Genomic DNA, 23,868 nt, shown 5'->3' with positions numbered 1-23,868 from the left:
CATACAGTATTTTGAATACAGAATTTTGCAACATACAGAATTTCGACCCCAACCCATTCGTGAAATATAAAGTTTTCATGAAGCTTAGATGCTTTAAAAAGTGAAGAGAAAAGGGTTCATGAAGATAAGACGAATGAGACATTGTGAAATAAAAAGTCTTCATTAAATTCAAAGTCTTCAAAGAGACATGAGACTTAGTAAAATAAAGGGGTTGGGGTCAAAATTCTGCCGGGGTCAAAATTCTTTTATCAAAATTCTGCTTTACAAAATTCTGCTTTCAAAATTCTGTTTTTCAAAATTCTGCTTTTCATAATTCTGCTTTTCAAAATTCTGCAAAAAAAGGGTTTGGAAAATGTTAAAAAGCGCGCGCTTTTTATTGCAGAATTCTGTAAAATCATCTTTTTGAAAATTTGTCATTTTTTAAATGCGTATTAGGTAATTTTTGTTTTATGAATGAATAAATTCGAAAATTTTAAGAAAAGGTTTAATATAAAACATTTCCGAAAATAATTACAAATTTATTAATTTATCAAATACAGATGAATGTTCAAAAATTTGAATAAGAAAAGGAATATTTTGTATCAAACAACATCGGTTCCAAATAGTTTACATATTTTATTTGAAAGAAAGGCAGTATATGGTATTCAAAAAATATTTGCGACACTTAAATAAAATAAAATGCACGACTGGGTCGCACGAACTTGCTCTTAGAGTTAATGTTGCTTAAATTTTTAAGACTTTTTATATAGAAATTTGGAAAAAAAAAATAAAATTCGTTTTTTCAAAAATTAAATAAAATCTGAAATCAAATTGCCCTCCAAAACAAGTATGCAGTTTTGACTGATATATTAAGATGCATTTTTGGACAAAAAATTTTCAAAATTATTAGAGCTGTTTTTAAAAAAACTAATTTTTTATAAATAATTTTTTGGAAAAAAAGTTTTAAAATAAAATTATTATGCCATTTTGTAGAAATCACTAATCAACATCTTAAAAAGAAATTTCAAAAAAATTCAATGTCCCGTTTTCGAAACTTTGATTTTTCAAAAAAAAATTTTCAAAATTTTTTTAAAAATCCAAAAATTATTTTTTTGGAAATTTTATTTTTGGTTTATATTTAAATTATATAAATTCTTCTTCACAAAAAATTTCGTTGAAATCGTATAAGCACTTTCGGAGATAATCGGATTTGAAAAAAAACGGTTCTATGGCAGGTACCGTTAATAAAGATTTTCAAAAATAAAAATTTTTTCATTAAAAGATAGACCTTAATGAATTACATTAATGAGGTGTATTTTTCTTTAGCCAGTGCATATGCTATAAAAAAAAAACAGAATTGGCAGAATTTGTTTGTTCAAATATAATGCTGGCAGAATTTTGAAAAGCAGAGTTTTAAAAAGCAGAATTTTGAAAAACAGAGTAGAAAAAAAGCAGAATTTTGAAAAACAGAATTTTCGCTTAAAAGGCAGAATTTTGAAAAGCAGAATTTTGAAGCCAGAATTTTGATCCGATCCCAAAATAAAGATCATTGATGTATCCCTTTTCGTGAAATAAAAAAAAAAAAGATGGATGTAGTGTTGTATTTTGAAATCTGGCATCATCATCGAATATGATCTGCCGCAAAAATTAAAAAAAAAAATAAAGGTATTCTGTAAAAAGTCTTATAAGGTTAATGAAGCGGTTGATATGAGAAAACTATTGTATTTTTCATACATACTAATTTTTTCAGACTTTTGTATGCTGAATTTAAATTTATATATGGCAATAATTATTTCTTTCTAAGTACGATACAAGTTATCTTTTCAATGCATTTGATTTGTAAGAACAATCCGCTAGTTTTTTGACGCAAAATAGTTGGACTAAGCCAATTTATGTTTCTTTCTCTTTCGTGGGTTTCAGTTTTTTTTTTCATTTTTTAGGAACTTTGATATTTAATAGAGTCATTAAATAATAATAAAAACAATGTCCATAATATTGCAAAATTTTATAAAAAAATCAATTAAAAACGAAACAATTTTTTTCTAAATTTCATCTTTAAAACTTAATTTCTCAAAAACTATTTAATGAAACAACTTGAGAAAAAAAAAAAAAAACAAAATAAAGAATAAATAACTAGCTTTTAGAAAAGTTAAAAAAACAGGATTAGTTTAGGAACTAAAGCTCAATAATTGGCAATATTAGGCAACCCGGCCGAACAGCTTAGATTTTGATGATCTTTTCTTTTCAAACGTCAGTAATTAAAAATACTTTAAAGTCTATAGATTACAAATTGCCGGTGTTGCCATTTTGATTTTTTAAATTTAGTTTAAGATTTTTGTGAACAAAAAAAATTTTGTTTCAAACATTTTTATTAAATTTCATAAATTAATTGATGCCAACAGATTTCTAGGAAATTCAAGGAAAAAAAATATATTGGAGTGAGGGACAATCTTCCATCGTTCAAGCGATAGATGTAATTTTCTTATTAATTGACTTCAAACACAAAAAAAAATATTTGAACAGAAAGGCAACACCCACAATATTTAAATATACATATTTAAAAAGCTAGAAGCTTAGTCACATTTCTAAAATTAAAATTAAGTTAATTGAATGAAGGGCTTTTGAAAGAATGGTAATTGAACTCAGATTTCAAAAAAAAAAAAAATGAAAAAATTTTAACATGTCGTTTTTAAAACTTTTTCGTAATATAAAATGCATTTATTTTAAAATTTTTTTGGCCACATTTGTTATGATTTGAAATTATAAAAGGAAACGTCAATATGTATTACGGTTTATGAAAAAAATTAGAAAGTATTTCATTTTAGAATAACTTTTTTTAATAGAAATTTTGAAAAAAAATTAACTTATTTTTTTTTTTTTTTTTTTTTTGAGTTCAACATTTAAATATAAAGTTATTTTTTATTCATTCAATAGCCCTTATTGTTGAAAGTTAAATATCAAAAGTTTAAAGTTCTTATTTGCCAAAGTCTTTGAGAATATCAATTATTCCAATGCAAAAATTCAGTTTTTATCAAGAAAATCCGATGAAATTGAAGTAATTTTTGTATATTTTTTTTAAACTGTAATATATATTACCTTTTCCTCTTCGGAATTCAACTGATAATATTTATGGTGAAAAAATTTTTTTTAAATAAATTCATATTTTGCTACGAAAAAGTTTGAAAAAAGCCATTTAAATTTTTTTAATATCGTTTTTTTTCCAAAATTTTGAGTTGAGGACTACTCGTTCAAAAACTCTTGATTTAAACGAGATTCTGGATTTTTAAAAACGTGTCTGTACATATTGTAGGTGTTGCCGTTGTGTTCAATTTTTTTGTGTTTGAAGTGAGTTTGTGAGAAAATTGCATTTATCGCTTAAACGATGGAGGATTGTCCCTTAATCCCTCATATTTTTTTTTTCTTAATTTACCTAGAGAATCTTTTGCTATCATTTGTTTTATGAAATTTATGCAAAAAAAATGGTTTTGTTCAAAAAAAATTTAATTTTAATTTTAAAAAACAATACGGCAACATCGGCAATTTTTAATCTATAGACTTTTAAGTATTTTTAATTAGAATTACCTACGTTTGAAAAAAAATCGTCAAAATCAGACCTGTTCGGCCGGGTTTCCTAATAATTTGCTTTAGTTACTCCACTAGATTGTACGAGCATTTTTGGATTTTTAATTATTTTTGTTCTTCCGGCTAATCGAGAGGCAAGTGGGTAAGCACTTGAGTGGGGTTTACTGTACCCAAAAAATGAAAATTTTTGCTTCCGAATAACTTTTTAGTCATTGTGAAAAATGTGCCCAAATTTTTTTTGGTTTTAGACCATAATAACTCACTGTGCGTTGATAGAAATCTGGGCTAACATTTTTGCGCAATAATTCCTTTATACTGTTTAACATATTTCATATTTCAGAGATTTTAAGTTTTTTGTTTTGCTTTTTAATTTGAAAGTAAGATGGTAGCGAAAATCTATTTAAGTATGTTATAAAGCAGTCATTAAGGTATAACTACAAAATTTTTTATACAAAATACATATGTAGGAAGGTATTACAAAATCTATACAGAATATACCTTCATTCGAGTCTTATAAAAAATGACACTGCACGCAGCATAAATCAAGCAGTTTTGAATATACATATTCACTTGAAATTTGCTACAAATCTTTAAGACTTAACTAGAGTAAATATTATTAGCAATTAAAAGTTGCTTTTTTTGACTACAAAAATCGACTCATAACTTTAAATGCGTGAAAAATACCATATTTTTTATATTTTCAAAATTCTGTGCCTGAGTTTTGCTGCGTGCCTTTAAAGTTTAATGTTTTATTTGGGCTTTGATAATGTTTATTTTTAGATGCAAATGAAAAAGTAAATTCATCTTTTTGTTTTTGGGTTTTTATTTTTATTTGATTTTAGTGATGAAAATGAAAATTAAGTACATTTTTAATTAATATCATTGACTTTAAGCAGAAAAATAGTGAATTTAATAAATTAACATAAAACATAAAAAGATTTTTGCTACCAACTATTTTTCAATAAAATAGATCCTAAAAACGGTCCTGTTCCTAGAGTTGCTTTACCCTTGATTAAAATATCTCTTGCATCTATAAAGTTGTCTAAGGCCTCAAATTAAGAAAAAAGTAAAGTAAAATACAAAATGAATTGAAATGTAATTTAATATTTTGTGTAGCAAGCTTTTGGAAGGTTCAGACCTTAACAATCAGACCCCAATTAGTTTATTAGTAAGATTTTATAAATATAGCAATGATATCTGTTTAAAACTAGAAAACAATACTTGAATTAAAAAACAATTTTAACTATTTGAAACCAAACATTGTATAACTTACTTTAAATTTGAGCAACTCTCTTTTTATACGTTTTGTACATTACTGTATGCATTTCATTTTGTTCTAATATTCGTTAAATGCTGCTGCTTGCAATTTTCCCAATGCTCGATCTCTTTGACGACCAACCATCACACGAGACAGACACAAGCAGCAGCAGCAAGCGAACATCAAGGAAAAAAAATAAATTCATATAAGTATACATAAAAAAAAACATTCATTATATTCATCTTTAAAAACTAAATCATAAATAAACTACAGTCCATTTATCCACAAAAAACATTGGTCCTTCGAGCCGGATAAAAAAGTGAATTGTGCGGTGTATGAGTTGTGTGTCAGATAAAGAGATCACGTGATTTATTAATCCACCATTTTCGGTGTCGATTAAGCTTATGTATGCTTTTTTTTTAATGAATTAAACATTGAATATCAAACATTGAAACTTTCAACAAACTTTCATTTGATTTTAATCAGTTAAATGATAAAATTATAACTTTTATACATAAAACATATATATGTATATTGTATATCGTACATATATTCATGACAAGTTTTTTTTTTATATATGAATAAAATTTTTATTGCGAACCTATTGGCTTTCTACTGTGCGTAGTAAACGGTTCTTAAATTGAGATCAATATTTTTTGATAGACAATAATTGAAACGCAAATATGCAATTTGTCAAGGGCAAACGTGGTCGCGCGAAGGCTTCAATTACAAATCAATTAGCGTTTTCGGAATTAATTGATGATTCCACTACGGTTGCTTCATTAGAAATTCATTTAGCTAGGCTTACAGAAGCCTGGTCAGAATTTAATTCTTTGTCCGATCAACTTTATGAATTTATTGAAGATGAAGGTTTTGTCGATCCAGAACCAGAATACGCTGATTATGAGGACAAGTATTTAACCTCACATGCTGCAATTACCGATGCAATTCGTGCAAAGGTACCTCATTCAGAGCCACCTCCAATAAATACCGCTGCTTCGCCTAGCGAGTCTCTTACCACACAACAAGTCGAGTTTTTAGAAAGACTTGAAGCAACTAAATCCACAAAATCTGTGCATTTACCCCAACTACATGTGCCTACTTTTCATGGGAATTATAAGGATTGGCCGGGTTTCAAAGACATGTTTCTTGGAACGATTGATTCCAATACTTCACTTTCAGGAACTCAAAAGTTCCAATATTTGAAGTCGTTCCTCGGAAAGCAACCAGGGGATCTATTTAAAAACACTCCCTGTACAGAAAAAAACTACGTTGAGGCTTGGGACAAATTAGAAGAGCGTTATGATAGGACAGTTTTAATTATTCAATCGTTTATTGAAACATTTATTTCACTACCATCTTCGAACTCTAATCCTGCGATTCTTCGCAAAATAACCGACGATGCGGATGAAGTGATTAGGGGTCTTAACTCATTGGATGCAACAACACGAGATCCTTGGCTAATTTATATTTTGTTGCAAAAATTAGATCTTGAAACCAAACAAGCATGGGCTAACGAAGCAGGGTCTAGGATTGATCTAACCATCCAACAGTTTCTCGATTTTCTTCAAAACAGGTGCAACTGTCTTGAAGCTTGCTGCCCAACACCTATATCATCTCTTTCGAAACGTAACAACAAAGATGTTCAGAAAAGCGTCCGATCTCATATGATTGAAACAAAAGTAGGATGTCCAAAATGTGGTGAGGACCATCAGCTTTTCCTTTGCAAATCTTTTTTTTCGCTAGGTTGTGAAGCTCGTCGTGATTTTGCTAGGGAGAATAAACTTTGTTTCAATTGTTTTCGTACAGGACATCCATCTAATAAATGCCGTTCATTTTCAAGGTGTAAAATATGCAACAAAAGGCACCATACTTTAGTTCATCCGAAGGAAGGCGTAAAATCAACAGTTCCCAGTGAAATTGAATCCTCTAAATCAGGGTCGTCGCTTAGTTCCGCTACTAGTTCTCCTGTTGTAAATTGTCACTCGTTGGATCCTACTCGTTGTTTTTCCACTCTTCTTCCTACCGCCGTTGTCAAGGTTGTAGACAAACAAGGAGTTAAACATGAGGTTCGTGTTTTGTTAGACACAGGATCGCAAGTGTCGTTTGTTACCGAAGAGGTAGTTCAGCGTTTAGGATTGACACGTAAACCATCGCGAATTCCAATAATGGGAGTTGGATCTACTGCCGCAGGTGTAACCAATGGTGTGGTATCACTGAATTTAGCATCACGATTTGAAAAGGATGATAAAGATAGTTGTTCAAATAACATTGACGTTGACTGCTACGTTATATCTAAATTAACATCGCTGATTCCTCCAATCTCCACGTCACACTTTAACACATTCGATTATCTGTCGCTCGATTTAGCTGATCCTAGTTTTAATAAGCCAGGCCCTATTGATATACTTATAGGGGCAGATAAAGTCTTCAATATTATTACGGGATCTTCGGAAGAAGAGGCTGTAGGTGTTCCTAATTGTGTTCCAACTATATTTGGCTGGGTTATAGCAGGGGGAGTTCCAAAGCTGCGATCTGATGCTAACCAAGAAGTTAAGTGCTTTACTATAAGGTTACTTTTTGCATTAGCGTTTGACCTTGAACGTTTCTGGCGCCTTGAAGAAGTTCACTGGGAACCTGTGCTATCTGTTGAGGAACAACAAGCGGAGGAACATTTTGTTACAACTCACAGTCGTGCTCTTGATGGACGTTATGTTGTACAGCTGCCTTTCAAAAAAAATTATGAGTCGAACCTTTGCGATTCTTTTAGCATTGCCCTTAGTCGATTACACTCAATGGAGCGTAGGTTTGCTTCTAATCCCGAATTGAAAGCTCAATATAATTCATTTTTAAACGAATACCTCGCATTAGGGCATATGGAAGAAGTACCTCAACATGAAATTGTACAACCACCTTCCAATTGTTATTATTTGCCTCATCATGCGGTTATAAAAAACGATAGTACTACCACCAAACTTCGGGTGGTATTTGACGGTTCTGCCAAACCCCATCACTCTGACACATTTTCTCTCAACGAGCTTCTTCTTGTTGGGCCTACTATTCAACGTGACATTTTCGCTATTTGCCTTCGAAGTCGTCGCCATGCTTATGTTATTTCAGGGGATATAGAGAAAATGTTCCGTCAGATTTGGGTGGCTCCAAACCATAAAAATTATCAACGAATCATATGGCGCTCTTCACCCCAAGAGCCAATTAAACATTATAACTTGTTAACAGTAACCTACGGTACTTCTGCAGCACCTTTTTTAGCAGTAAGGACTTTAAAACAGCTAGCACTTGACAATGCCGAAATGTACTCTCGAGCCTCCAACATAATTCTTAATGACTTCTACGTCGATGATGTTTTTACTGGAGCTGACGACGTAGATGACATCATATCTCTTAGAAATGAACTTGTAGAGCTCCTTAAACTAGGTGGTTTTAATCTGCGAAAGTGGACCACTAATTGTTGGCCACTCTTACTCTCCTTGCCAGAGGAGCAACGCGAGATATCTCCAGTACAATTTGAAGAGTCAAACATGGTGAAAGTTCTTGGTCTACAATGGTGCCCATTCAAGGATTGCTTCTCCTACAAGGTCGTTCTTCCAGAGTCAACAACTTGCACCAAACGTCGAATTCTTTCTGATGCTTCTCGGGTATTCGATCCCTTAGGTTTTCTTTCACCAGTTGTTGTCGCAATCAAAATATTGATTCAGGATTTATGGCGCGAAAAACTAGCATGGGACGAAGAAGTTCCTTTGGAACTCGGACTTCGCTGGAAAACCATTCGAGATGAACTTAGCCTGATCGAATCACTGTCCATACCCAGAGTATTATGGTCCAACAAAAATAATTGGGAGCTTCATGGGTTTTGTGATGCATCACTGGATGCTTATGCAGCGGTCGTTTATTGTAGAAGTGTAAATGAAGCTGGAAAAGTCCAGATTAGCTTGGTTGCAGCTAAAAGTAGAGTTGCTCCGATTAAAGTTTTATCGCTACCTAAGCTTGAACTCTGTGGAGCTCGTCTCCTTACTCAACTCATTAATAAAATTAAAATCTCTTTGCAGGAAAATGACCTTCGTGTTTTCGCTTGGACAGATTCTTCTATTGTCCTACATTGGCTATCTGCTCCGCCTAAGAAATGGTCTGTTTTCGTCGCAAATCGAACTTCAGAAATACTAACATCAATACCATTCAAATGCTGGAATCATGTTCGCTCACCGGAAAACCCCGCTGATGTACCATCCCGAGGAATACCACCTTCACTTTTGGCTTCTACAGACATTTGGTGGAATGGACCTTCATGGTTGAAAAAAGATTCTACGGAATGGTCAGTGTCACAGTACAATATAAATGATATTGCTGAAGAAGAGTTGGAAGAACGAAAAAGTAAAAAGGTTCAGGTATTCTTTTCAAATTTGAATTCTGAAAATATATTTGACCAACTTATTGCTCGCTTTTCGAATTGGTTTAAACTCGTTCGCGTTGTGGCGTACATATATCGGTTCTATCGTAATGCCCATTTCAGTAAAAATAAAGAATCTTCTCCTTTCCTATACGCTCAGGAAATAATTGAAGCAAAAACACTTCTTATAAAACATGCACAATCTTCTCTATTCGGTTTCGAAATTGACCTTTTAAAAAAGGGTAAACCACTCCCGTCTAAAAGTAAACTTCTACCACTTGCCCCGTTTCTTGATAGATCTAGTGTTCTTCGTGTCGGTGGACGTCTTGAACATTCTCACTTGTCATATAACGAGAAACATCCAATCATTTTGTGTAAATCACATCCTATTGCAAAACTTATAGCGAATTCGATTCATGAACAATATTTGCATTCCGGCGTGACGTTGATGATTGCTTTACTAAAACAAAATTTTTATATTCTCGGCTGCAGAAACCTATTACAAAAAATAGTTAACAAGTGCCTCAAATGTTTTCGTCAGCGACAAACGGTCTCTACTCAACTGATGGGCGATCTTCCAAAAGAACGCGTTCGTTTTTCACGCCCCTTCAGCACGGTTGGCTGCGATTATGCAGGTCCTATTACCCTAAGACTATCTCGCGGACGAAATCCAAAATTTGTCAAGGCATATATCGCTCTGTTTGTGTGCTTTGTAACCAAAGGAGTCCATATCGAACTCGTCGGGGACTTATCGACAGATGCCTTTCTCCTAGCTCTAGATCGGTTTGTATCGCGGCGCGGAAAACCGTCGGTAATCTGGAGTGATAACGCGACAAATTTTAATGGAGCGAAAAGGAAACTTGGAGAGCTACATGATCTTCTTCTGGACCAACAACGCAACAGCTGCATCATTGACCATCTTTCCAAAGACCAAATCACTTGGAAATTTATACCGCCTGCCTCGCCTCACTTTGGAGGACTTTGGGAGGCTGGTGTAAAATCAGTTAAAACTCATCTCAAACGTGTTATTGGTGATCAAAGACTTACCTACGAAGAGATGTATACTCTTTTAGCCAAAATTGAAAGTCTTTTGAACTCACGCCCTATGTGGCCAACACCTGACTTCGAACCTACTGCTCTTACTCCATCACATTTTATGATTGGAGAATCTTATTCTACTGTCCCTTCACCTGACGTTTCATGTCCAATTGTTTCAATAAAAAATAACTGGTATCTTTTACAGGCACTTACACAAAGTTTTTGGAAGCGCTGGCACCAAGAGTACCTAACCTCATTGCAGAACCGACCAAAGTGGCAAAGGGTCAAACGAAATCTTCAAATTGACGATGTTGTCCTAGTGAAGGAACCAAACTTGCCACCATCTAAGTGGGTCATTGGACGTGTCACCGAAACTCATCTTGGAGCAGACGAAAGATGTCGTGTTGCTACAATAAAAACAAACAATGGAACCTACGTTAGACCAGTAGTCAAACTAGCTCCCTTGCCTTTTACTGAAAGACCGGAGTCTTCCAGGGGGGGCTGAATGTTTAAAACTAGAAAACAATACTTGAATTAAAAAACAATTTTAACTATTTGAAACCAAACATTGTATAACTTAAGTAAGATGGTAGCGAAAATCTATTTAAGTATGTTATAAAGCAGTCATTAAGGTATAACTACAAAATTTTTTATACAAAATACATATGTAGGAAGGTATTACAAAATCTATACAGAATATACCTTCATTCGAGTCTTATAAAAAATGACACTGCACGCAGCATAAATCAAGCAGTTTTGAATATACATATTCACTTGAAATTTGCTACAAATCTTTAAGACTTAACTAGAGTAAATATTATTAGCAATTAAAAGTTGCTTTTTTTGACTACAAAAATCGACTCATAACTTTAAATGCGTGAAAAATACCATATTTTTTATATTTTCAAAATTCTGTGCCTGAGTTTTGCTGCGTGCCTTTAAAGTTTAATGTTTTATTTGGGCTTTGATAATGTTTATTTTTAGATGCAAATGAAAAAGTAAATTCATCTTTTTGTTTTTGGGTTTTTATTTTTATTTGATTTTAGTGATGAAAATGAAAATTAAGTACATTTTTAATTAATATCATTGACTTTAAGCAGAAAAATAGTGAATTTAATAAATTAACATAAAACATAAAAAGATTTTTGCTACCAACTATTTTTCAATAAAATAGATCCTAAAAACGGTCCTGTTCCTAGAGTTGCTTTACCCTTGATTAAAATATCTCTTGCATCTATAAAGTTGTCTAAAGCCTCAAATTATGAAAAAAGTAAAGGAAAATACAAAATGGATTGAAATGTAATTTAATATTCTGTGTAGCAAGCTTTTGGAAGGTTCAGACCTTAACAATCAGACCCCAATTAGTTTATTAGTAAGATTTTATAAATATAGCAATGATATCTAAAATAAAGTAAGGTGCTTGAACAATTAACAAATATACAGTAATACAGGTTTTCTCTAGCCACTTAGCTTGGATAATTAATTTGGTGTTGAAAAACGTCTAAAACAATTCAGTTGAACCTAATTTTTAAAACCTTATATTTCCTCTTCTCGATTCTGTGAAAGATTTAACTTCTAATTTTTAAGCATGAACCCAGTATATAACGATTTAAATTCTAAAATGTTCAAAGATTCAATTTTCAATACTTACGCTACTTTATTCATAATTTCACTTCCAGCATTATTAAGCAAACAAGTTTGCAAAAAATCATCCGGTATGACTAGCCTCTCGCACAATGCCTTCCTCAAATCAATTATAACATTTTGGCAGCCAAATGTTTTCGGACACTGTTCAATTCCAGTACGAATCATAGTTTCCATAGTCTCCTCCAAATGACTTTGAATTGTATAACTTAAATCACTAGCAATTCGTGTTAGTTTCACCTCAACGGGATGGGATTCACAACGCACAGCCTCTTGCAACTTAGGCATAAGTTGTTTGCAATTTTCTGCATCATCAATTAAACGTTGCACAGCACAACATTCACTACCTGGAGCTATGGATAGTGTATCTTGGGTTTCAGCAACCAATTTATCAACGAGTTGATGTGTGGAGGATAACATGAAACCATGTTGCAATCGGAATCCTTGGCCATTTTGTCGTTTTAGCCCGTTACAATTACGGAGTAGAAGTTCTTGCATTTTTCTCATTATAGCATCGGTCTTTTCGGGATGATTTTTGAGATGTGGCGCTATATCAAATACCGGAAATGGTATCGTTCTCATTGAATGGTTGTTCTCAAGGGCATACACTATATCTCCATAGCCTTGTAGGGTTATGTTGTTTTTGTCCATATAAATGGTTCGTAGTTTATTGTTGATTTGCAGTGCTTTAGCTAAGAGCCTTGCTCCTACATCACCCATGTAATTTCCACTTATATCTAGAAAAGAAAAAAATCATGAATTGGTTTCGGAATCACAGATTTGATTAGTTTTTACCTAATTTCTGTAAGCTCTGATTGCTTCCTAAGGCATTTATAAAATCATGAATATCATTTTTGAGCTTATTTTCCGACAATACTAATTCAGCTAGAGGAAAATCATCTTTTTGTATAAGATTGACCAGGGCATCCATTACAGTTGGAATGTGTTTAGGTTTCATACCGGTAAGACTACGGGTCATGTGTAATGTTCGAATTGAAGGATTCTTTGATACAGCAGTTAATACTGATGCTAATTCGGCATCCAAATCTAGAAAAGAATAAGATTTTTAGGTTAGAATTTTTTTTATTTAAATGAATAGGAGATATAAAAAATACTTACTATTGTCACTTATGTCTAAACTTTGTAAAACACGAACCCCATGGATACATGATTCTAATACATGAGCACCCTGGGCACCTAATGAATTGCTACTTAAATCTAAGTACAGCCCAGCTGTTGACTCGTTGCATGCAAGACCGAGAAGTAAATTCCTAAAATTGAGAAAAAAAAATAAATTATTATGAAACACAACATTTTTGAATAAATTTGCAGGAGTTAAAAGTTAAATGCATACAAAACATTTATGAAACAAAAACTCTGCAATAAATCACTATTAGAAACGAATTAAACATTCAATAAATTTCGAAACAGGAAAGAACTAGAATAGCACTCGTTAAAGATTTTGGTGAAAAAATTGGAAAAACAATGGCGCAAAATTTTAAACAATTAAGTTAAATCCTAAAGCCTTTTTAGTAATTTACTTTAGTCAAAAGCAGACAGATTTTGAGCTAAGTAAATTACTAAAATGGCTTTAGCAATTTACTAAATCACTTAAAATTTTGCGCCAATATAATTGGCAGGAGATTTTCGAAAAGACATCGTTAGTAGAAAAACATGTTGCTAAACAGCTTTAGACTTCAGTGTTAAGTCTCGATAGTAGGAGTTGCAAGAAACCCCAACCACGGGTTTTTGCTTAGTAAGAAACAATGCTAACAAAGATTTCAAGTAAGTACTTATTTAAATTTTGCACAACTGCAACTTGTGGGAATAGTTTAGAAGATGAATGTTCAATGCTACACACCCCAATCAAGTATTAAGAAGAGTCTTTTAAGTATGAATTTTGCGAAATATTGTTCCAAGACTTAATAAAATTTGCAATTGCTTCGAAGAGAAATATTGAACATGAACAATTAAATTACGAATTTGAAAAGAAATTTTTAACTAACAGAAAAAAATCGGTATTGGATATTTAGTTTAAGGCACCCTTAAAATTTTTTAGAGCTTACAATGCAATTGTAACATAATTGGTTTTCAGGGAAATTAAGAATCACGCCTTACAAAGGGACGAATAGTTCAAATTTCACAGATATTCAGTTTTGTTTTCTATGGATATGAATTTTTTTTATATCTCTGCTGCTCAGAAAAGTGTTATTTCTAACCGAAAAGATTTTTTTCTGTTAAAATAATAGTTTTTGAAATGTAACGAATTAAATGATAAATGGGCAAGAAAAAAGGGAACCAATTCTGGACTTCGCGGTTAAAAATAGCAGAATATACATTTTTAAGTTTTATAGAATCTAGACGATAAGTGACCCTTTTCACACATCAAAGTTTTTTAGAATCATAATTTAGAGCCCTAAAGCATAAAGACTAAACAACAAAAAAATGAAAAGTAAAGGAAACGGTCGTGTTTCCCAAAAGTTTTCAGTTTTCAAAAATTTATTATAATTAGTAGGTTTTTATGGCTCAGAGTCAGCGAGAGTGATCTTCCTCTTGCTTAAATTTTTGTTATCTTTGAACAAAATAAATTGTACCGATAACACTTTAAGACATGCTAATTTTAATTTAAAACTTAAATAGCTCTTCGACTTAAAAAAATCTTACTCATACGCCATGGTGTCCTATTTCCTGACTTATACAACATACAAAATAAAAGCAGATAAAAACCGTTATCATATCCAAACATAATCTATTAAATGTGCAGGAGACATGAGTTACATAATATACTTGATAGCAACAATTTTGAGGTATTTAAGGTGTTCATCTATATCTTTCAGTAAATTTTGATTCTACCATTAACATGTAAGTGGAGATTCAACAGAGAAATGAAAATCACAACTCTTTAAATTTGGCACAACGAAAAGGGTTGTGGAATTCCCCACAACTGCATCCATAGCGTTGTGATAGTGAAAAATTTTATAAAGAAAACAATAACGTTAAGTTTAAAAATTTGAGCATACTCAGAAGGACTAAGCCCACAGAAGAAGAAGAAGCCAGAAAGGATAAGTGAATCTTTAGTAGAATTCACATCTGTCTGTCTCTCTAGTTGTGAAAATAAAAGAAGAAGGTCTAGCAATAGTCTGAAAGAAGTTAATCTGAATAAGGGCGCAGGTAGTTGAAAAACAATTGAAAAAAAAAAAAACAAAAATCTAAACCAAAATTAAACTTAACAAAGAAACAGGTTTACAATAAATTTTAATTAGAACTTTGTACTCCTCAAATAGAAACGAAATTAAAAAAATTGTATTGGTATAAAGTTCAACTTACTTCAATGCTTCCATTGGCAATTTACATCCGGCAATATTCAAATGTTTCAAACTTAATGTACTTGTAAAAAATTGTTTAAACGATGGTGGAATTTCTTTTCCTTTTTTTGTACTAAACGAATTGTGTGAGACGTTTAAATTGCTTAAATGTGTTGCACAACCACGTAATAGGGCACCAAATAACTGAAATAAAATAAATAAATTTTAATATTTTTTAAATTTATCTTTTAGTATAAAACTTACATTCTCTAAAGTAATATCAGTCGATGAGAGGTCCAAATGCTCTAGAACGTTTGGTTGGGCCAGAAAATTGTGTAAATTCTAGAAAAAATAAAAAAATAATGATAACTAAATAAGTTGAAAATGTGTATTTTATTTGTAACTTACGGTAATATCATCTTTTAGGCTGTTTCCGCTTAAATCTAAATACGTTAACGAATTGGAAATACTTTGATTAAGTGACAAAGAATGTGACATCTGATTAACGCCTTTCGATGTTAGACCACAATGTGCTAGAGCCAATTTACATAGACCTTTTGATACTTTTGCTATTGGACCCGCCAGATGTATTGCGCCTAAAAGTATGTATAGAATTAAAATTAATTTTCTTTTTTTCTTTTGTTTTAAATAAAATTCTTAATGCTGAATAAGAAAAAGGAATTGTGCACTGAAAAAAGTTTTATTTCAAAGTGAAAAAGCATTTTTAAATATAAAAAACAACTTCCCATTGAAAAAAAAAAGATAAACAAATATTAAATTAGGCAAGAGTTAGATTTTTTTTTTGTTCATTCAATTTGTTTTTAATTTTTAATAAACATTTAAATATTGCAAAATATATTTCACAATAAATAATAAAAAAAAAAAATAGCAGATAAATCATTTGAAAAGAAATTAACACAATTAGATTTTCTTAAAAAAAGAATTTTTTATGCAAAGAAATTGGATAGTGAATAAGAAAAGATGAAAGCAACAAATTAAATAGAAAATATCTATAATAAGGCTGATTTTGAAAACTAATTTTGAAAATTTGAAAATAAATGTAAAAACTAGTAAACAATTATTTTATAAACATCAACATTTTTGTAATTAGTCAAACCTTGAACAATTTTTCCAAGTAGGGCACACAACGATGTTGCACCTACATTAAAAAAATACAGTACACACGATTGAATACAAAACTTTTTTGGTAGAATATCAATCAATTTAAAAAAATTAGTATTGGGTTATGGATTCTGTATTTTGAGTGTTTTATGAGGATTAAAAAAAAATTAATTATTTCAGTTTTTCGACAAGATGATTTCTCAAACCCCTTATAATTTCAGTCCTTAAATATTGTACAATTTGTTTATAGACATTACTTTTAAATCTTCTTAAAGTACTAAATTCGTTTGGTTTTAATTATCCTTTTAACAAGATTAGAGAAACACCTGATTCAGCTGGGTTTTAGGCCCATTCTTTTATTTGCATTCTGACTCTAGAAACTCAATTATGTAATAAAATTGAAAAAAAAAAAAAAATACAGTTTAAACTGTTTTTAATTTCAAGATTGATATTTTTAAGGAAAAGTGAACGTACACAAAACCTTAGGTTTTTATCCAGCGAGAAGGATGACTACAAAACCAAATTTTTATATATTTTACAATTTTGCGGTTTACTACTTCGGCACTTTTTGAACTTTGTTTTAAAAATGTGCCTAAATCAAAAGTCGTTAGTCAAATTTTAAGCTTATAAACAATTTTCCAAAAGAAGATTCCACAAACGCATATTCTGTCCACCATTTTGGAACCACAATTTTGAGTAAAAAAAAGTTGGCAGCTTTTTCGTATTTCTTATACTAATATACTTTAGTGTACTAAATTTCATAACCTTTCGTCAAGAAATAGTCGTGGAAATGATTTTTGAAGCCAAAAAGCACCAAAGGCACCACTGTGCGGCGAGGAGAATGGTAATCAGTTAAAGCGTTCTTGATCGAAAGATTTTTAAATCTTCAGCGAGTGAGTGCATGACTTTCGCTGATTGTGTCAACTTCACTTTTACTTCTAATTCGGCAAAAATAATAATTTACCAATTAGTTTATAAGAAAAGAAAATATATCGTAAAAATAGAATTTTCGCCTTTTTTTTTATAAAAAAGAAAAAATATCGTAAAAATATGATTTTTGCTTTTACGACATATTTTGAAACACATGCGCGACCAGAAGTCCTTCACGAATTTGAACCAATTTTTTTGTTACTTAATATTTATCTCATACATTATATGAGTTTTGTAAATCTTTTATGTTCAAAAAATAATATGTTAGGGTGGTAAAATTTTTTTTGTAAAAATACCATATGTATTTTAAAATTTTTTTCAAACTTCAGAGCCGATGCGCGACCGGAAAATATGAACTCATTTTGGTTATTTTTTTAACCCTTCTAAGTCTTCACCATTCGCAACTTTTCCGCACTATTACGATTTGAAGCTCAAAAAACTGTTTTTCGGCACACTCTAATGGTAAGTCTTAGAGTTGTAAAAAAAGTATTATGCCAGAAAAAAATTAAATCTAAAAATTTGTAAATTCAGAATTTTTAGAAATTTGACGTTTTATTAGGGTAATCTGAGGTGAATTTAGAAAAAGGGTAGGGTGATCTGAGGTGAATTTAGAAAAAGTTCAAAAAGCTATTTCCTTAACAAAAAGTGGTAGAAAAAAATTAATACTGGAATCGATAGATATTGTTAATAAATATAAAAGTCACAAAATTCAACAAAAAATGTAAAAAATCTATAACTCGAGATATGGACGTTTAAAAGTCAAAACCGTGAAATTCTATGTTTGAGAAATAATTCACCAAAAATCAGCAAGAAAGGTATTTGAAATAATATTAATGTTATTAGAGAGCAAAAAGAAAATAACTTGACACGTATCTGCCAAATTTTGTATTTAACTTAGTTTTTGGCTCTTGTGTATTTTAGAAGAATTACAGATTTTTACATTTCAATGCACTGTTAAACAAAAAAAAAAAAACAAATTTGAAAATATTTGTCTGGTGACTTGATACGTTTTGTAGGCCATATTGAATATATTTAAACTGCATACTTTGCTTTTTAAAATACATCATATATCTGGATTTAGGGACATAAAACGGTTTTTTAGACCTTCAAACATTGCAAATACTCTAGCCTCGTCAATTTTCAACCCTTTCATCTATTTGTGCAAGGTGTGTAAAAGTGGGGTTCGCTGTTTTTCACTCTAAGCCGACGATATGCAAATTTTAGGAACTATTAATTGCCTTTAGTCCGAGATATTTTTTCCTTGTTTAGTAAGCTGTTTGAGAAAACAGGAGATCAACTTTTTTTGAAGCCCAACAAAATGGATAGAGATATAGATTTTGAAATGTAAGCTTTTTTTACACATATGAATCTTAAAACGCTGACTTTTTCTTCAAAAATCATAAAGAAAACTATTGGTAAAACCATATAATATAACCAATTTCAGTCAGTCATATTTTAGAATACAATATGAAATTTCTCTACTTTACTACCAACTTGAAACCTTACTTCAAATTGGATTACATATATCGAAAACACAAGCTGCTTAAATTTTTAAGTCAATTTAATGAAAAATATTAAAAAAATCGTAAGGAAACGTAGATTTTTGAACCTACAGCAAAATATCAGTCTAAAAATCCAATTTAAAATATTTTACAAAAACTATTGTTCAAAGATAAAAAAACGGAAACTTTTAACTTTTGGCCAAATTTAAAAATTTAGTTCTGTATCAAGTTACAGTCTGGTGGAAACTTTTTCTAGGGAGAGCGCACCTTCTTAAACTAGAATATGCAATCTTTTACTCCACATAATGCTTCACAATGCTTAACTCTCGCAAGTTGAATGTTTCATTAATGTTTTCCAGAGAAACAATTTATTTTAAGTTCGTTTTTGTTTAGGTAAAATATTTTAACCCAAACAAATTTCCAAAACTCAAGAGGTCTTCAATGTATATACGAGTAAAAGTAAACTTTCAAATTAAGTTACACTTCGTTTAAACTCGCAATGCAGAATTTTGTAGCACGTTTGTTTCTTTCTTTATTTCTTAATCTTGTAAGAAATTCATAATTTGATTGATTTAAAGTGCATGTAAACCAATTGGTAAATAGTGATATCTAAACCAAAAGGTGTTATTTATAACTGTCATAAGAAGTTTATATAATGAGGATTTTTTTGAAGTATTGAATTTTCATCAATTGTGCCAAAGATGAAAACAATATTAAACTTTTGTGACACGAAGTGATTAAACGTGATTGTATACATTTTATAATTTGTGTGAAAGGTGATTTTTTGATTTGAAGTAAGTGTGTCTGTACATAATGATATAAAAATATAAACATAAATAAAACATTTGAAATTTTCAAAAAATTAACTCACCTTTGTCCTCAATTAAATTATGACTCAAATCGATAGTACGAATCGCAGGATTGTTATTTGTAATCACAGATACAGCTAATTTATGAAGAAAATCCGACCTGTATTTAATTAATAAAATAGAATTACAATTTTTCAATTTTTAAACAATTCAACAAACAATTCTAACCTTAAACCTAACGCTTCCAAATGTAACTCCTCCAGCCACATTGATCTTTTTAACACGTGTAATATTCTTTCAAGTGTTTCATGTGACAATCTCATATGGGAAGCTTTTAGGCCACGAAAAAACGTGTTGTATTCTAACGCAGATACTATTGCCATTAGATCTCTGAAACAGAAGATTTATATTTAAGAAAAATTATAAAAAAAAAAACTTCAAAGAACCTACTTCGGTTCCAAATGATCAAAATCTCTTAAATTCAGTATCCTTGTGTCATGCGATAGGTAGATGGTGTCAATATCCCAAGCGACTTCTTCTCTATATGGCACCCCATGGAAGTCACACATGCAGGCATATTGGGTGCTAAAGCCCCCACATGGGCCAACATTACGCGGGTCAGATGGTCTCAGTTCTTCAGAAAAAATTGATTCTCGTTCTGGCGGATGAATATCGATCTGTTGAGTGAAAGAAGATATTTTTGTTTTATTAATTTGGAAAAAAACAGTATTTTTTTTAAGGTTTTCTTTTTACAATTCAAAAGGAGCAAACTTAAGAGTTCAAGTAGGTTCATAGTTCTCATCCATTTGTAAGATAAAATGAAAAATAAAAAAAAAAAAAAAGGAAGTGAAATTAATCTCTGGCTACAGATTGGACATGTAGCACTTAAAAAGTTTTCTCCTTCAGACTTTTTCGTTTTATTTTTCTTTATTTTTTTTTTTTTTGCTCAAAAATGATTCGTCTCTGAGAAAACAGGACGTATATATTTGTTTCTACTTTTCATAAAAGGCACAATCAGAAGACTATAAAAAAGAAAAAAAAAAAGAAACAAACAACACTTAAGATATAACACCCAAAAAATTCTTGTTTATGTAACTAAAAATTGTGTTGTCTGTTGAAATCTACACAAAAAAAGTTTTGTCCTGTCCAGTTTTATTTTTGTTTTTCTTGTGAAAATGTCCAGTTTTGTATACTAAAACTAAGAAGTCAGGAGCTCTTCAAGTATCTTTATTTAAGAAAATAGCTCTAAGTCGTCATGAGGACGACAAATAATAAACGGTAGTGACAAGGAAACGTTTCAATTTACATAAAGACAAAAAAAAAACAAAAGATGTTGTCTTTTGTTGAAGAATTCCTAATTTCAATCTTATTCACGACTTTGTTTAAGGTGATTTTCATTTAAATAAACAGAATGACATTTCCCCAAGATGTTTTGTTAAGGAATTCAGAGTTGGAGAGTAACTTGGTTAAAGCAAAAGAATATTGTTTAAATTGAAGATATTTCTCAAGTTCCTTAATTGAAACCTTTTTTACTTACAAAAAGTTCAACGGGAAGTGAAAATAAATGAAAAAAAAATTATAGAAAATATAATATCCTTATCGGGTCACAGACTTTTTTGTATTTTATTTAAATTTTAAATAGAAGCAACAAACATTCCAATTTTTGAAGAGGTTATGAACTGCAAACAAAAGTTGCTGTGTTTGGCATTATTAATAACTGTAATGAAAGGGATTCGTGTAAGACTTACATTGGTGCTTCTTAAAAAATATAAATAAAATAAGCAGCTTATAAGCCAGAAAAATGATATAAATCTTTCAACTTGTTCGGTATAATTTTATATTTTGAATTTAATGGAAAATTATAAATAAATTTATGATCATCTCCATACAATTTGACTTTTACTCAAAAGAGCGAGAAAAAATTAACGCGGTCGATGCGATTAGTTGATAAAATACTCGAAGATGAGAGTGATTTCCAAAGAACATATTGGAAGATATAGATGTAAGTCTGAAGTTCCAATTAGAATATGTACCAATTTTTTGAATGGCAAAAATACCAAAGTAAAATGTTTTAAATAACAAATTTTTTTTTGTTTGAAAAACTATTCGAGGTGTCTTAAAAGTAAATACATATATGTTTGCGACATACAACTCAAGGTTATGATATAAAACGACCAAAATTTTTAAATATATTTTTGTTAACAAAAGTGGTAATGACAGTGGTTCACTGTGGTGCATACGTAACTTTTTTTTATAGAAACAGTTGTTAAATAATATTTGTATTAGTTAATCGTTCAAAATTTTACAGCAGCAACGGATTAACCATCAAATGAGTACCTGATACCAGGCATGGAAAAGTCGATACAATTGTATCGAATTCGATACAAATGGGTTTGTACAAAAATACAATTTGACTAAATTCGATACAATTTTTTAATCTGTGTTTTAAAAATTCTTTTTCAATCTAAGATTTAAAAAAAAAAAAGGAAATCGAAAGTATTAAAACACGACAGATCCATTTGTTTAAGTTTTAATTTAGTTTGAGATTTTTTGAATCAAAATAAATGTTACTATTTGAGAGTGACTTATTTTTTGAAAATATTTATAAAATTGATCAATTTGTCCTACTTTTTTCAACATTCATCAGCAAATATTGTAAATGCTGTTCGAATTAGAGACTTACAAAGTCGAAATGCAAAACACAGAATTCACTCTGTTATAAATTCAGTAAATCAATAAAAAAAAAAAACAATTTTCAAAGGGAAAGGCATGTTAGTGTAGATTAAATTTCATGAAATTCTAAGAAAACTCGTCTTTATGTTGAAAAAGTGTTAACACTATATCTTTTCATAGAGTTGTGGTAATTACCGAATATTTAATTTTATAAAAATAATTTTAAGTTCAAAACTGAGCCATTACCTGAAATCCGAAATTGCACTTTTATTTTTGAGTCAACACGATTTAGAATTATTTTTTAATTTTTTCAATAACTGTAGTCTTTTGTGAATATGTACTTTTTCTCATATTTATTTATGACGAAATTAAATAAAAATTACTCTTTTACGCAGAAAATTATGAAATGTATATGCAAAATTTAAGAGTTCTTGCAAATAAAACATCTTGATTAAATTTTATATTAATTTATCGTGTGAAAAATTTATTTCAATACAATTGTATCCATTTTAGTACAATACAAATTAAATTTTCAGTACAATTAAAAAATGTCATTTTCCATCCCTGCCTGATACACTATCATAATTTTTATTTGTCTTTTTAATTTATTAATTCATTATTGTTTTAATGTTAATTTATTAAAGAGTTTATTAATTTTTTCTCATTTTTTAAACAATTCAAAATGTGATTTTGATGATCTTTTTTTCAAACGTCGGTCGGTAATTAAAAATACTTTAAAGTTTATAGATTAAAAATTGCCGCTGTTGCCGTTTTGAATTTTTTTTTCAAAAATTTTGCTTGAATTTCATAATGCCAAAAGATTGCCTTGTTTAGGCAATTAAAGGAAAACATCTATATATAGGACCATCTTTCATTGTTTAGGCGATAAATGCAATTTTCTCGCAAATAGACTTTAAACACAAAAAAAAAATATTTGAACACAACGAAAACACCTACAATATTTAAATATACACTTTTAAAAAGCTAGAAGTTTATTCATTTTTGTAAAACTAAAATTTAGCAAATTTTAGAAAGGGTTTTGAAAAAATGGTAATTTAACTCAGATCTTGAAAAAAAAAAAAAATTATTGAAAAAATTTTAGCATGTCCTTTTTAAAACTTTTTCGTAATATAAAATGCATTTATTTTTCAAATTTTGTTGGCAACATCTATTATGATTTGGAATTATAAAACGAAATGTCAATATGTATTACAGTTTATGAAAAAAATTAAAAAGTATTTCATTTTCAAAGAACTTTTTTAATAGAAGTGTTGAAAAAAAATAACTTATTTTTTTTTAAGTTCAACATTTAAATGTAAAGATATTTTTTCTTCATTCAATAGCTATTATATTGTTGAAAGTTAAATATTAAAAGTTTAAAGTTCTTATATGCCAAAGTCTTTGAGAAAATCAATTATTTCAATGCAAAAATTCAGTTTTTATCAAAAAATCCAATTTTTTCAAAACTGTAATAAATAGTACCTTTTCCTCTTCGGAATTGATCTGATAATATTTATGGCTAAAATTTTTTAAAATATATATTGATATTTTACTGCGAAAAAGTTTGAAAAAAAGTCATGTAAAAATTTTTAATAAAGTTTTTTTTTCCAAAATTCTGAGT

The 23,868-nt window shown here is 30.1% G+C and overlaps 2 protein-coding genes across 8 annotated transcripts in view; one reads left to right on the top strand and one right to left on the bottom strand.

Moving 5' to 3' along the window:
• The window catches only part of LOC129906790 (peroxiredoxin-6-like), a 261,543-nt gene that overhangs the window by 36,162 nt on the left and 201,513 nt on the right, over positions 1 to 23,868 (top strand). The window lies entirely within an intron of this gene.
• Positions 1 to 23,868, bottom strand: part of LOC129906766 (F-actin-uncapping protein LRRC16A) — a 169,320-nt gene that overhangs the window by 17,021 nt on the left and 128,431 nt on the right. For 4 of the 7 annotated variants that reach the window (XM_055982674.1, XM_055982675.1, XM_055982671.1 and 1 more), the window contains exons 6-14: positions 20,025 to 20,251; positions 19,803 to 19,964; positions 19,637 to 19,734; positions 15,620 to 15,807; positions 15,476 to 15,553; positions 15,234 to 15,415; positions 13,026 to 13,177; positions 12,702 to 12,953; positions 11,914 to 12,643 (exon numbers count right to left, since the gene is read on the bottom strand). In XM_055982674.1, the coding sequence (XP_055838649.1) occupies positions 11,914 to 12,643; positions 12,702 to 12,953; positions 13,026 to 13,177; positions 15,234 to 15,415; positions 15,476 to 15,553; positions 15,620 to 15,807; positions 19,637 to 19,734; positions 19,803 to 19,964; positions 20,025 to 20,251 (2,069 nt within the window). Of the gene's footprint in view, positions 1 to 11,913; positions 12,644 to 12,701; positions 12,954 to 13,025; positions 13,178 to 15,233; positions 15,416 to 15,475; positions 15,554 to 15,619; positions 15,808 to 16,328; positions 16,371 to 19,636; positions 19,735 to 19,802; positions 19,965 to 20,024; positions 20,252 to 23,868 lie in introns of all 7 variants that reach the window. The other 3 variants (XM_055982672.1, XM_055982669.1, XM_055982670.1) reach the window with 1 other exon arrangement.

The sequence above is a fragment of the Episyrphus balteatus genome, chromosome 1, assembly GCF_945859705.1.
Source record: "Episyrphus balteatus chromosome 1, idEpiBalt1.1, whole genome shotgun sequence".
NCBI lineage: Eukaryota > Metazoa > Arthropoda > Insecta > Diptera > Syrphidae > Episyrphus > Episyrphus balteatus.
Note: the sequence above shows the minus strand (reverse complement) of the source record. Positions and strands in the feature narration are given on the sequence as shown.